The sequence below is a fragment of the Callithrix jacchus genome, chromosome 10, assembly GCF_049354715.1.
Source record: "Callithrix jacchus isolate 240 chromosome 10, calJac240_pri, whole genome shotgun sequence".
In the NCBI taxonomy this organism is placed as follows: domain Eukaryota; kingdom Metazoa; phylum Chordata; class Mammalia; order Primates; family Cebidae; genus Callithrix; species Callithrix jacchus.
Window position 1 is genome coordinate 69280798 of NC_133511.1, and position 15663 is coordinate 69296460.

Sequence of the window (15663 nt, forward strand, 5' to 3'; positions counted from 1 at the left end):
ACCACAATTAAAAATAAAAAGAAATAAAATAAAATTAAGTTACTGCTATCAGGAAAATATAAAAATAAAATAAATGGCCAGGTGCCATTACAGGATCACACCTGTAATCCTAGCACTTTGGGAGGCCAAGGTGGGCGGATCACAAGGTCAAGAGATCGAGACCATGCTGGTCAACATGGTGAAACCCCATCTCTACTAAAAACACAAACATTAGCTGGGCATGGTGGTACGTGCCTGTAGTCCCAGCTACTCAGGAGGCTGAGGCAGGAGAATCACTTGAACCTGGGAGGCGGAGGTTGCAGTGAGCCAAGATCGAACCACTGCACTCCAGCCTGGTGACAGAGTGAGACTCCATCTCAAAAAAAAAAATCTATATATCTATATATCTATATCTATATACATACATTTTACCATCTTAATCATTTTAAAGTGTACAATTTAGTCATGTTAAGTACATTCACATTGTTGTGCAGCCAATTTCCAAAACTCTTTTCATCTTGTAAAACTGAAACTATACCCATTATCTGTTCTCTCCCCTCTCCCCAGTCACTGGCAACCACTACTCTACTTTCTGTCTCTATGATTTTGACTGCTTTAGGTACATTCATATAAATGAAATCACAGTATTTATCCTTTTGTGACTGGCTTATTTCACTGAGCAGACTGTCCTCAAGGTTCATCCATGTTGTAGCATGGTCAGGATTTCCTTCTTTCCTAAGGCTGAGTAGTATTTCATTGTATGTATATACCATATTTTGTTTATCCATTCATCCATCCACAAACACTTGGGTTGCTTTCACCTTGTGGCTGTGGTGAATAATGCTGTTATGAACATGGGTGTGTACAATTTTCTTCAAGACCCTGCTTTCATTTTTTGGGTATATACCCAGAATTGGAATTGGTACATCACAGTAACTATTTTTAGTTCCTAGACACCATTTTAGTGTCACAGGAAATTTGACAGGCTCCAAGAGGTTTAAGGTCTTGGTGTAAATTGGTAAGAGGCTCTGACTTCCTGTCTCTAAGATTTGTTTGTTGTACCAAATAGATAAGCGCCCATAACCCCGAAGAAATCATATGGTGGTGAAAAGAAATGCTGTAGTCAAGTTTGAAGGAAGTTGTGTTAAACATGCTTTACTTTGTTCTTTTCTTTCATGTTCTCTTAGCCAAATGAATGCACAGGCAGGAGAGCTGGTAGGTAGAAATGATGAACTGTCAGTCTGAGTGATTAATTTGGGCTGCAGACATGTTTTATGTGGCCTATATAAGGTTTTATCCTTTTAAGTGAATTGCTAATATTTTTTAAAAAGGATATGTAATATGAAAGTCCAGATTTCCATCTTCTCTCTCTTTTTAAAATTGAGACAGGGTCTTGCTCTGTTGCCCAGGCTGAAGTACAGTGGTGTGATCATGGCTCACTGCATCCTTGACCTCCTGGATTTGAGCAATCATCCCACCTCAGCCTCCTGAGTAGCTGGGATCACAGACGCCAGGTACCACTCCTGGCTAATTAAAAAAAAAAATTTTTTTTTTTGTAGAGATAGGGTCCCACTATGTTTCCCAGGCTGGTCTTGAACTCATGGGCTTAAGTAATCCACCCACTTTGGCCTCTCAGAGTGCTGGGATTAGAGGTATGAGCCACTGCACCCAGCCCCATCTTCTCTTAATGACACTCCAGCAATACTAGGTCCACCTTTCTGCCTGCTCTCCACAGTCCTCACCACTCCCCATTACTTCCACTTACTTTTCTTAATCATATTACCTACTGCCCACATTGCCATTTGAATTTAAGACCCCTGGCTCAGAGAATAGGTCTAGTAAAACCTAGGTCAGGGGTTCAACTGTTCTGGACAATTTTCCAATGTTCTGGTATTGATTATTAGTTTTTAGTATTTGAGTGTTCAAATGAATTAACTCATGTCATCCAGCTTTTACTGAGCACTTACTGTGTGCAGGGTCCTAGTGTCTATGGCTGGGTCCTAGTGTCACAGAGATGAATGAGGCACAGCCTCTGACCTCTGAAAAGTGGCAATCACTATCTATGGAGGGAAGGGCAGACACGTGTATGGTCCAGTTTTGGCCACAGACTGATTTTGGAGGTGTGGGCAGAGTAAAAGCTTCTAAGGAGAGACATTGAGCTGTATCTGGAAGAATGAGAGACCAGCTACATCAGGAACTGGGAGCTGGGGAGAGTGTTTCAGGCAGAAGCAACCGCAGTTACAAAGGCTGTAAGGTGGCTGAGTCTGACGTCTTTGGGCACTTAAAGCTAGTGTAACAGGAGCTTAATAGAGCCGGGAGAGTGGTAGTAGGTGACGTTGGCCATGTATTTTTATATCGACCGCCTAACCCTTAAGCCAGGCAGCTGTTGGGCAAATCCGTGTTCCCAGTCTTCAAAGGGCTTGCTCAGAACAGGTAGCTGGTTTAGCACTGTCAGTCAGAGGAGGGACTGGGCATAATCCCTTCCCCTGCCTTGATGCCAAGGACAGGGTAGGGCAAAGAGGAGGTTTCAGTCCAGATCTGCTGACAGCACGCTTGAGAACAGGAAGTGCAGGCTTTGTTGAAGGAGGCTTAGGCGTGGCTCTCTGGCGCACTCATTCTCAAGTTGCTGACACCTCCAGCCAGCGACACAGAGAGGTAGCTGGGAGAATGAGATGAAGGGAGGAAGCATTTACAGGCCCCACCAAAAAACCTTAAAGGGCTAGGAGCTTGAGGGGCAGGTAGGAAAACGGGCTGTGAGAGCTAAGGGAGGGCATCCCACTTAGCTTGGAGGGGAGAGGAGGCGTGGTCAGGAAGACAGATGGCACCCTTTGGCTCAGACTCAAAGAATGTGTAGAGGAATTTTAGCTAGAGTGCTTTGGACATTTCATTTTGCTTTCTGACATCATAATTTCCTCTTAAAAAAACTCGCAGGCCCCAGTGGTCCTAGTGGGCCTCCCCCGGGGCGCGTCCTAGCTTCCTTCCCCAACCCTCTTGCAAAAGAGCAGGACCTCCAAGGAGCGCAAGTCCTGCCTGCAGTTCGCCGATTCTCCCACCAGGGGCCGCTGCGCATGGGCGACAAAGAGCGCGGGTTCCTAAGCCGCAGAGAGGCGGAAGCCGATTGGTAGTCAGACGCGGCGGGAAGGCGGGGCCTGGGAACTGGCCGGGAGTTGGGGGGCTGGGAGCTCGTCCCCGGGCCGAGGCGGGCCGGGCTGTTGTCGCCTCAGGTGGCTCCTGGGAGGCTACCGTTGTGTCCCGGGAGTCTGTTCAGACCGGCTCTAGAGCTGAGGCGAGTGGAGCAGCACCACGGCCTGGAGATCGGGGCAGGGCGGCTGCTATCGCTGCCGCCGCCGCCGCCGCCGCAGGCCTGAGTTACCTGAGCAACTGAGGGTCAGGGACCCGCCGGCCGGCGGTTGGCGCGGGAGACTCTGGAGGGTGAAAGGGAGGCTGGGACTTGGTCCTTGGAGCGGGAGGGGGGTCCTGGCAACGACTAGTGCGAGCCCAGGGTCCGAGAGAACCCACCGGGGGCTGGGGACTCCAGGGGGCCGTCACCACCAGTTATTCCGGCATCCAGCCGGGGGTTGGGGCGGGCCCGAGCTTCGCTGGGGGCCGGGCGGCGCGGGGCGGGCCCGCGGGAAAGCACGCCCCCGCCCGCCCCGGGCCCGCCCCGTGCTGCCCGCCCGCCTGCCTGGGAGCCGCTGTCCTGGGCCTGGCCCGTGCGCGTCCGCCTGCTGGACCTGGGCACCGCCAGCCTCCTGGGCACGGGACTGGGCGGGGGCGCTGACCTCGGCCTAGGAGGCCCAGTATCCCGGAGCCGCCCGCGCCCGCGGGACCCTGCGGGTCGCACTCCCTCCCCAGCTTCTGGGGCTCGCCTCCCTTCGGCAGGGCAAGGTCAGGTGCCCCCTTCTCGCCTCGCTTCTCTTCTCTATCCTCCTCCACCAACTCCTGTGCCCGCGGAGACCCCGGCCGTCCCTTCACGCAGGGGTGTAGCGGGCTGCGGAGCTGACAGCGTCCCCGCAGCCACCTTGCCCAAACTGTCCGGAAGCGGCACGAGCTCAGGCCGCCCGCAGCCCCTGCGGACCCACTATTGAACCTGAGGAGCCAGCCCTCCTCCCGCACTCAAACTTGGAGCACTTGACCTTTGGCTGCTGGAGGGGGCCGGCCCGCGGGTAGACAGCTGCGGAGCGGCGAGGGTGCCTTGCCTGGAGACGTCGGCTGCACTCCCGGGCTCCTGACTTTGCCTCTGGGATCCCAAGGTGTCCACATCAGACGCATGTTGACTGAGACCTAGAGTCATGGATATATGCTCCCGTCTTGCCCTGTGGCTCCTCTGGGGACTCCTCCTGCACCAGGGCCAGAGCCTCAGCCATAGTCACAGCGAGAAGGCGACAGGAACCAGCTCGGGGGCCAACTCTGAGGAGTCCACTGCAGCAGGTAAGGCCTTGCTGCGGGCTGGACTGGGCTAGAGTCTTTGGCTCAGAACTGAGTGGCCCGAAGTGGGCAAGTTGAAACCTAGGTTTGTACATGTGAGGTTCATGGAGGATCCACACATGGCACTGCCTGTTCCAAACAGTCCAAGAAGTTCTTTTTGGTTAGGAGTCATGACAAATGTCTCTATCTCTCCCGAACAACTTTCCTCATCCCCGCCAGGATGTTTTTTGTTGGCAGTAAGAGGAAGCCTTTGGGGCACCTTGACCTTTTAGATCAGCAAGGAAAGACCCCATCTCAGGCCTACTTGTCTGGAAGAATGGTCTGGTGAGATGATAAATCCATTGCTCTTAGTTCTAGTACTGAGCAGCATGGGGGAGGTTGGGGCTACTTATGTTGGAAAGGGAAAGTTAAGGCTGGGCCACCCAGTTGCCTGAAAGCCTGGTGTTCAGGTGTGCCTATTCCAACAACCGTGGGAACCCTAGTCCCACCCTTCCCTTAGGTAGTCTTGTCTCTTGGCTGTGCGCATTTAAAATATCCAGGCAGTTCCTTAGATGGAATCCTATTTACCACTGGGGTGTTAAATGGCCTTTTCTTGACATAAGCGTGATATAATTCCTGGGACCACTTGTTGACTTATTCTGTTTTTTTCTGACTGATGAGGGTGGGAATTCCATGCTACAGGTTTGTTTGTTTTTTTTCCCCTAAATCTACTTGCTAGGGAAACCATGCATGCTACATTTGATCTGTCATGGTTTTCCCTGTGCAGTTGTGAAGGCTTATGAGACAGCAGGAGCCTTGGTATACTTTTGCAGTAGAAAGGAACACTTTTATATTTTGTTTTGTTTTTTTTTGAGATAGGATCTTGATCTGTCATCCAAGCTGGAATGCATTAGTGTGATCATAGCTCACTATAGCCTCAAATTCCTGGATTCAAGTGATCCTCTTGCCTCAGTCTCCCAGTAACACTGGCCTGGTGAGATAAGTGTGTTTAGTCCCAGGGGGACTGACTAACATTTTTTTCTATTTTTAATTTTTTGTATAGACAGAGTCTCTCTATGTTGTGCAGGGATCTCTTCCAAAGTGATGGGATTATAGGTGTGAGCTGCTGTACCCATCAAGGAACTGTCTTAAAATCCGGGTATTTTACATAAGGCTTAGAAAATCAGTTCTCTTTTTCCATTTTTCTCATCTTTTTGCTGTGATCCGCCTAAAGCTGTGACCTGCAGAGTGGGGAGAGTTTATAGATGAGTTGTTTCTGAAGGTAAGCAAGTTCAAATGAGGGGATAGTTCAGTGGGCACCTGCTGATACAAGTAAGAAAAGGAAATATAGGTCATGGTCGGTGGGGAGTTTCATGGATGGATCCAGAAGCTGGCTTTGGTGGTAGACCCTTTCTTGGGCAAACCCCTTTTAAGTTCCAGATGTTCCAAGGAGGCTGTTTTCCAAATGAGGCCAGGGGTGCGCATGTGTAAGTAGGATACCTGGCTGTTGCTTTAAAGATACATTCTTCTTGCCTATTAATCCTGTCTCTCTGTAGAGAGTCTCTTTGACCCTTCACACCTGGCTCAAAGCTTGATTCTTATAAGGCTATGAAGGGAAAGACCATTGGGCAAATGTAGATTGAACTGTGAAGTAGACCGAATTATCATTTCTTGCTGTCCCTGTGACATGCCTATTTATGTCTGATAATATGTCTTTTTTCACTCCAAAATATAAGTGCCTGACATGAAATGAATATTTTCTGGGGAGTGGGTGTTCTATATTTTAGACACAAGCTAAAGGGATGAAATTTTGAATTTTAGACATTGGCTGGCTATTAGGAAAGTTTTGTTTTGTTTTGTTTTTTTGCCTGAAGAAAAAGACATTCTAGCCTTCCTTGGGACCACCCCATGACTTGAGCTTTTGGAGACAATTCTTCACACAACATGTATTTCTTTTTCTTTCTTTTTTTCTTTTTTTTTTTTTTTGAGATGGAGTCTTGCTCTATTGCCCAGGTTGGAGTGCAGTGGCACGATCTTGGCTCACCTCTGCAACCTCCACCTCCCAGGTTCAAGCAATTCTCCTGCCTCAGCCTCCCAAGTAGCTGGGACTACAGGCACATGCCACCATGCCTGGCTAATTTTTTTTGTATTTTAGTAGAGATGAAGTTTCACCATGTTACCCAGGCTGGTTGCAAACTCCTGAGCTCAGGCAATCTGCCTGCCTCGGCCTCCCAAAGTGCTGGGACACCGTGCCTGGCCCACACAACATATATTTAAGAGGTCTGGCTATGTTGATTATACCACTTAGGCCTACTCTTGCTCAGTTTAAAAACTGGTTTCTGTTGTCACAATAATAGTGAATTCCAGGGAGGAAAGTCTGAGAGAGACCCTGGGTGCTGTGAATGGCTAAGGTTCGTGGAAACCTGGGGGTGCCAGCGCTATTGTTATGGTAGGTTTTCCCCTTCGGTCTGCCTGGGATTTTGTCTTTGACTCAAAGAGGGACTTGTTTTTGCAAAGAGGTGGTTCATATAGACTGGGATCCGCAAAAGAGTTTGGAGAGAAACTTTCTATGCAGCTAGGAACTCTTGCATCCTTTCCAGACTCTATCCCTAGAACACAGGAGGAGTTTTACTTGCTCTTAAAGCTACTACTTTTAAAAATCAGATTCAGCATACCCAGTCAATTTGTGTGTTTTCTACAGTTTATATTTTACAATCACACAGCTATTTTTCCAACAGCGTCTCACAATATTGCTATTACCATGCAGGACAGGTGGTATTGTCCCCATTTTTATGGGTGAAGAAATTGGGTCCTGTGCTTGGTCTTTCTTATAGGCAGATCTCTGGTGCTTAAGTCTTGGACTTCCTCCATCTTCTCAGGTCCTGCCCTGTTAAAAGAGAGCTAGGCAGGGCCAGAGAATGTTGCTTTCCTTCTGGCAATTAGGCAGGCCCTGGTGACTCTGTAGCTGAGAGCCAAGAAAAGGGCTGCATTTTTTTCTGCTCTGGAGAGTCTTTTGCGGGGCCCAGAGAATTTGATGTTTTTTCTTTTGGATGTATATACCCATCTGTCTCTTTTTAGTTAGTTAAAATATTTGATTCTAAGAATGATTTAGTTAAAATGCTTATGGCTTTAGCATGGATACAATAAACACTATGAAAAGCCTGATCCTGCAGTAAAGGCAGTTGCTCTAAAGGAGGATCTCTCATTGGGCCGTGGAGAGGCCATTCCTGTCACCCTCTGGCTCTTTAATACCTGTACACCAGCCATGCTAAGTCACGTTCTCAGTAAAGATCTCTGCCTGCCTGTGCTACTCTGGGGCTTGTGTTTCTGAAGCTGGCCTGATACCATCTAAGGATGCTTGGAACCATCCTTAGACTCTAGAAAACAACAGTGTTTTCTGTAGAATGTGTATGAGGGACCTCAGGTGGAGTCTGGAGTTGTGGCTGCCAGTGTTGGAGGTATTGAGGGCTTCTAATCGGTAACTGTGGTTTGGTTCAATGTAGCTAGGACAGGGCCTGGGAGGATAGGCATCTAGGCAGTATACAGAGTGCAGGCTGGCTTCTCAATCAACCTCTGATGGAGTGGCAGGCCAGAACCCTGCCTCCCCACCCCCAGCTAGTTGCTGCTGCCTCCAAGGCTATAAATGGCCTGGCCATCTTGGTAGCTATGCTAATTTTAGCTGAGGGTGGCTCCCGGAACTGGGCTAGGGCCAAGAGCAGGTAGGTGGGGCTTGGCTGAAGCTCATACTGGGGACTGGGGAGAGGGACACACTAAGCCTGGGGTAGCCAGGATAGCATCTGCTCCCAGGCCTCAGCTTTGACAATCACCCTTAGCTAGGTTAATTGATTCAGCAAACATTGAACAATGCCAGCTCATGTGATATTTATTCAACAAGTATTAATATTTGAGTGCCTTCTCTTGGTCAGGTATGTTCCTGTGGGGATTTAAGGATGAACAAAACAGACATGTTCCTTCCCTCATGGAAGTTACAGTTGGTGAGACAGACATAAACACATAAATAAATATATTATCTTGTGGAAAGTGGCATGGAAGAAAACATAAACAAGGTGCTATCATTGAGAATGAGAGGGGAACAGAGATCTAGTTAAAGCCCGAACCTAGTTATAGGGCAGATTAATACAGTTTCATCAATGATAATAATAACTAAGTTTTTTAGAGCTTATTATATGGCAGGCACTATTTAAACATATTATTTTATTAAATTCTTATTACTATCCTGTGCTATATTGTCTCCATTTTATAGGTGAGAAAATTAAATCATAGAGAGGTTAAATAACTTGCCCATGGTTACACAGATGATAAGAAAGCCAGAGTTTGAATCCAGGCAGTCTGATTCTTCTTTCTACCTCTACTTTAGCCACTCTCTCAAAACTTTGTGATAAATACTGTAATAGAGGTGTTGTATATGCATGCAGAAAGCTGCGGAAGCCCAGAGGAGTAAGTGACTAACCCTGCCTGGGAGAGCTGGGGGAGGGTTTACTGTTTCTTAGTAATTTTTCTCAGATCTCAAAATGAAAAGTGGCTGCCTAATTCAAAGGTTAAGAGATAGAAACATCAGTTAGTTCAACCCACCTATTTTTACATATGAGGAAAGTGGCATACAGAGAGGCATTAGAGGTTTCATGATGGGTTATTGGTAGAACTAAACTAGGACATTTGAGTCAAGGACCTTAACTTAATCAGTTTTTCAATTTATAAGTCAAAATAATGAGTGCTTACTGCTTGCTTTTCACTATGGAAGGAACTTAAGGTTACTAAAGAAGGCTATGTTTGGTAGGGTCACATATATTTACGGGATATTAAATACAACACGATGTACAGGCTTAATTTGTAAAATCAGGCAGTATAGACATTGTAGGCTAAGGGTTAAAAGATGTCTGTGTGGGCTGGGCTAGACTAAGGTGGCTGCAGAGGCTTTCCTGGAAAGGAGGGGTTGGGTAGAGGCAGAAGAGAATAGGAGATATAGTATGACTTGGGGAGGTTGGAGGAAAGGGAGCATTGTAAATACCTGGTTTCACTGTTTGGTGCCTGGATGATAACTAGGCAGAGTTGCTTCATTGTTGGCCAGCTACCTCACGTGAGCACCAATAGATAGGAAGATTGCAGTCATGTGTCATCTAGTAGTGATTTTAATTTTTACCATCTTTTAAAAGTAATGATGAGTGTAAATAATACTTTGAGATATCTGTAGTAAGGTAATATGATATGAAAACATCTGTTGATTTCTATTGATGACAAAATCAGAGGTATTCCTAATATTATTGTGGTTGGTTGCTGCATATGTAATTCAAATGCTAACTTTCAGTAAGAGAATATTGAAAACAAAGATATAATTTCTTTTCCATCCAAATTCCCAGGCTTCCTGAATTCTATCTATAGGCCCCTTAGGAATATGGGGCCTTCATGTTAAGAACAGCACTTTGGCAAGGAAATGATGAGATCTTGTTGAGGGGAGTAGTTTCCTAGGTCTCCACAGGAATTGGGTTTCGGCCCCAAGGGGCCCCTCTGGTTTCCTGCTGGGTAGCCTTTGATATACATTGCCAAGTGGCTTCATGGGCATGCTGTGGTACATTTATTTCCCTTTGTGAGAAATGATTCTCTAGGAAACTCAGCAGTTCTGGTTGTTGTCAGACTTTTAGGTAGGAAAAAAGAGACCAAACTGGGCTTCAGAGCTTTGTTGTTGCTGTTGTTACTGTTGGCTAAAAAAATCATGAAATATTAAGATATACAACAATGTATAAAGAATAATACATTGAATACCCATGTGCTCACAACAGAGTTTAAGAAATAAATGATAACAATACAGAGCTTTGTTTTTTACTCCCAGGACACTTGGTATAAAATTTAATGTAACACAGCACAATGTATATATGTTTGCACCCTTACAAGTAAGTATAAGATCTTTGTGGAAAACGGGAGAAAGAGTGGTACTTTATCTCTTTTTCTCTCTGTTTTTTTTTTTTTGAAATGGAGTCTTGCTCTGTCGCCAGTTTGGAATACAGCTCACTGCAACCTCCCACTCTGGGTTCAAGCGATTCTCTTGCCTTAGCCTCCTGAGTAGCTGGGATTGCAAGTGAGTGACACCATGCCCAGCTAATTTTTCTGTTTTTAGTAGAGACGGGGTTTCACCATGTTGGTCAGGAGGGTCTTGAACTCCTGACCTCGTGATCCGCCCGCCTCAGCCTCGCAAAGTGCTGGGATTACAGGCATGAGCCACTGCGCCTGACCTATCTCTCTTTTTGTTGTGCCCAGCCAAACCTCTGTTAAAGTTTCTTAGAAAAGCTGGAATCAAGGCCTGTTTGAAAGGATCCTGTATTCTGTCTTTCTTTCAAACTGTTTCATGTGTCTTGATGTATATACTGGCTCTTTCCTCAATGCTTGTTGGTGTTGCTCACTCAGGGTACTTTGTATACATTTCATTCAAGTTCAGATCGTTTTTATCCCTTTTCAAGCTATCATTTTATTCTCACGTTTGCCTTTTTTTTTTTGAGATGGAGTCTTGCTCTGTCACCCAAGCTGAAGTGCAATGGCGCAATCTCAGCTCACTGCATCCTTTACATCCCAGGTTCAAGTGATTCTTCTAATTCAGCCTCTTGAGTAGCTGGTATTACAGGCATGCACCACCACGCCCAGCTAATTTTAGTAGAGATGGGGTTTTGTCATGTTGGCCAGGCTTGTCTTGAACTCCTGACCTCAGGTGATCCACTTATCTCAGCCTCCCAAAGTGCTGGGATTACAAGCGTGAGCCACTGTACCCAGCTACGTTTGTCTGTTTTAAAGAGAAGTAATCTGTAGCTGAGCAATTTGTGTTCTAGGTTAAAAGTCACAGGATCATAGCTGAAGAGTAGCAGGATCAGAACTATAACTCTGGGGATCTGTGTACTAAGTTTATGCTGTGTTTAGCAGAACACATTACCTGTTAGTGTGTCCAAAGGAGAGCTTATACCTCACTGATCTGGCACTCAGAGGCTCTAGCCTCAATGGTCTGGCCATCGCTGTATTAACAAAGGTATTTGAATAGTAGAGTCATCGATCACAAAGTTGTACTGTTCTGGGGGATAGTAGAGTCTTCACTGTAAACAACCATGCTATACTGTTGGAAAATTATCTGTTTATGTGCCTGCCTTTCTTGCTCTACTATAAACTCCTAAAGGGTTAGGACAGCAGATGTTCAACTTTTTACTCTAACTCCTCACACAAGGCTTGGCATATAGTATACTTGACATACTATAAAGTTTGCAGAACTTAATTGAAGAGGATCTATTATCTGGTTCTGATTTTACTGTAGTTTACTAGGATTAGGTAAAGTTAAAGAAATAAGTTGCACTTACTTAGAAAATTTACTCTTTTTAAAAAATTAAAAAAAAAATTTTTATTTTTAAATTTCTTTCCTCACTATGACCACTGAAGAAAATTTACTCTTTTAGAATTTGCCATTAACTGCTGATGCTAGATAAATAAAATCTTACTGCCTTTTCTTAAATAGAAAAAATCATCCAGATTAGTTTGGGTCTAATATCCTTACTTGGAAGAAGTTTGTCTAGGATTTTAAGGAGGCTAGACTCTTATTATTGTAGTTCTTATCAAGAGAATGTGCTTAAGAATAGCTAGGAAACTAATGCCACAAAGACCTATGTGTAGTGGGGAGGAAAGAGTTTGGAAATGAGGGAATGGGGCTGGATAGACCCTGGACATAAAGTTCGATAATTGGTTTTGGTTTGCAAAAGGGTCTGAGTTGGCCATAGTCATGAGACATAAATATCTGGAGTCAGGGGAGCTTCAGAGTTCTAGCTTCTTCCCTTATCAGCTGTGGACCTACTGGAGGGTAAGTCATCTCTTCCCTCTCTGCCTTAGTTTTTTCATGTGTAGAAAGCGAATAAGCTTAATGAATAGGTTTGTGGTGAGGATAAAATGAGATAGCTTATGAAAGGGCTTTATAAACTATAAAATACTGTACAGCTAGGGTTAATTGAGTCCTCTCAACCTTTGCTTTTATAGATTTGAAAAATCTCAGTCAAAAACCTGGAGCAAATACAACCTATAAGTTAAAAAAAAAAAAAAAAAAAAAAAAACCTCAGTCAGAATCTGGATGTCTTATGGGAGCAACTTTCTAAAAGGTAGTTGTGGCTAGTCATGGTGGCTCATGCCTGTAATCCCAGCACTTGGGGAGGCTGAGGTGGGTAGATCACTTGAGATCAGGAGTTTGGGACCAGGCTGGCTAATATGGTGAAACTTCATCTCTATAAAAACACAGAAATTCGCCGAATGTGGTGGTGTGTGCCTGTAGTCCTAGCTACTTGGGAGGCTGTGGCAGAAAATTGCTTGAACCCAAGAGGTGGAGGTTGCAGTGAACTGAGATTGCACCACTGTACTCTAGCCTGGGCGACAGAGTGAGACTCCATCTAAAATAAAATTAAAAAATAATAAAGGTAGTTGTATCTCTGAACCTACTATAAAGTAGTCCCTCTTATCTGTGGTTTCAGTTACCTGAAGTCAACTGAGGTCTGAGGGTAAAAAAAAGTATATATATATATATATGTATAAGATGCATACTTATTCATATATAAGTATATAACACGTATTTGAGACAATGCATCTGTGTGTGTGTGCATATATATTTGAGACAGGGTCTCACTTTGTCACCTAGGCTGGATTACAGTGGTGCGATCATGGTTCACTGCTGCCTCAACCTTCCTGGGCTCAGGTGATCCTCCCACCTCAGCCTCCCAAGTAGCTGGGACTGCAGGTATATGCCTCCATGCCTGGCTAATTTTTCTATTTTTTGTAGAGATGAGGTTTTTTCCATGTTGCCCAGGCTGGTCTTGAACTCTTGGGCTCAAGTGTTCTTCTTAGCTTGGCATCCCAAAGTGCTGGGATTACAGGCATGAGCCACCATGACTAGCCACAACTACCTTTTAGAAAGGTGCTCCCATAAGTAGACATCCAGATTCTGACTGAGGTTTTTCTTTTCTTTTTTTTTTTTTTGTGCCTAGCCAAATCTGAAAATATTAATTAAGTGGAAAATTCCAGAAGTAAAGAATTCACAAGTTTTAAATTAAACACCATCCTGAGTAGCATGATGAAATCTTATGTTCTCCTGCTTCATTCTGCCCAGGACGTGAATCAACCCCTTTGTCCAGCGTTTTCATGTATCATAGGCTACTTGCACTTTAGTCACTTAGTAGCCATCTTAGGGGTCAGATTGACTGTCTTGGTGTCGCAGTGCTTGTGTTCAAGAAATCCTTATTTTTCTTAATAATGATGCCAAAGTCCAAGAGTGATTGCTGACATATTATAATTATTCTACTTTATTGTTGTTAATATCTTTCTAATTTATAAGTTAAACTTAGTCATAGGTATGTATGTGTAGGAAAAAACATCGTGGGTGTAGGTTGGGTGCTGTCAATGGGGGTCTTAGCATGTATCTCCAAATAATAAAGGAGGGCTGCTATAGTTTCTTTTTTTTTTTGTTGAGATGAGTCTTCCTTTGTCACCCAGGCTGGAGTGCAGTGGTGTGATCTTGGCTTACTGCAATATCTGCCTCCCAGGTTCAAGTGATTCTCCTGCCTCAGCCTTCTGAGGAGCTGGGATTACAGTTGCCTACCACCACGCCCAGCTAATTTTTGCATTTTTAGTAGAGACAGGGTTTCACCATATTGGCCAGGCTGGTCTCGAATTCCTGACCGCAGGTGATGTGCCCACCTGGGCCTCCCAAAGTGCTGGGATTACAGGCGTGAGCCACTGCGCTTGGCCAGCCTTTTAGTTTTTCTTTGACCTCCTTTGCTTATGTTCTAGAGTCTTGTGGAGTCTTTTTTATACTCCCCCCTTTTTTTTTTGAGACAGAGTTTCGCTCTTGTTACCCAGGCTGGAGTGCAATGGTGCAATCTCGGCTTACCACAACCTCCGCCTCCTGGGTTCAAGCAATTCTCCTGCCTCAGCCTCCCAAGTAGCTGGGACTACAGGCGCGCGCCACCATGCCCAGCTAATTTTTGTATTTTTAGTAGAGACGGGGTTTTACCTTGTTGACCAGGATGATCTCGATCTCTTGACCCACCCGCCTCGGCCTCCCAAAGTGCTGGGATTATAGGTGTGAGCCACCGCGCCCGGCCTATACTCCCTTTTATATTGTGTCTCTTGGTTCATGCATGACTTCCTTGCTTTGACAGGACCTATCTTTTTTTCCTTCTCCCTAGACTCCTGGGCTCCAATTGGAAACTAGCTTTTTATCCTAGGCTGTAGTCCTGCCTCCCAGCTTTTCTGTTTGTTACCTTTTATTCTGGAGCTCATTGTATAGCCACTGACTTTGGAGTCTTTACTACTCCAACTTGGCTTCTGAGAGTTAGACATCTAGGTGGCATTGAATTGGGACTCACAATGACAGAAGAAAACTTACTCTGACTTTTTAGGCCATTGGTATTAGGACCTAGGACTTAAATCCTAGTATGTGAAGGCTGGAAGGGGTTTTAGAGGCCTTCTCTCCAAAACTTCTTATTTACTTATCAGAAGAAGAAACTTACCCAAGGTTTTGTTAAGCCAGGGCTAGAATATAATTTTCTCTAATTCGCATTCATATGTTGTTCTCACTCTGTTGTAGAGCTTGTCTACCCTAATGCAGCCCATTTGGGTTGTTCAGAGGTCTGGGACCTATACAGAGGAGAACCAGGAAGCAGTTCAGAATATTATATTATATTCATAGAAATTGGTCTGGGCAGAATTAGGGATATACAAAGTCAAATGTCAAAAATGTTGAGTGCTGCTTCTGGGGACCTATCCAACTAGAGAGCTTTTTATTTTATTTATTTATTTTTTAAGATGGAGTTTCGCTCTTGTTGCCCAGGCTGGAGTGCAATGGCATGATCTTGGCTTCTGCAACCTCTCCTCCCAGGTTCAAGCAGTTCTCCTGTCTCAGTCTCTTGAGTAGCTGGGATTACAGGCATGTGCCACCACACCTGGCTAATTTTGTATTTTTAGTAGAGACGGGGTTTCTCCATGTTGGTTAGGCTAGTCTCGAACTCCCAACCTCAGGTGATTCACCCGCCTTGGCCTCCCAAAGTGCTGGGATTACAGGCGTGAACCACTGTGCCTGGGGCCTAGAGAGCTTTTATATAAGGCACTGAAAAACAAGCCCAGCAATATCTGCTTCATATGGTGCCTCATATATGCACTCTGTACCACTCTCTTGACAATATCAGTTCAGAGCAATGAGGAATCTGTTTGCTGTTATGTACACAATAGGCATCTCAAGAAGGGTCAGAG

General features: G+C 45.1%; 1 protein-coding gene across 18 annotated transcripts in view; it reads left to right on the forward strand.

Annotated features, from left to right (window-relative positions):
- Positions 1-3676: 3676 nt before the first annotated feature.
- STIM1 (stromal interaction molecule 1) overlaps positions 3677-15663 on the forward strand; it is a 253800-nt gene continuing 241813 nt past the window's right edge. For 17 of the 18 annotated variants that reach the window (XM_078340344.1, XM_078340347.1, XM_078340349.1 and 14 more), the window contains exon 1: positions 3677-4410. Coding sequence is in view for 11 of the 18 variants with exons in the window: in XM_078340342.1 (XP_078196468.1) it covers positions 4272-4410 (139 nt within the window). In the remaining 7 variants the exon portion in view is untranslated. The remainder of the gene's footprint in view (positions 4411-15663) is intronic. The other variant, XM_078340348.1, reaches the window with a different exon arrangement.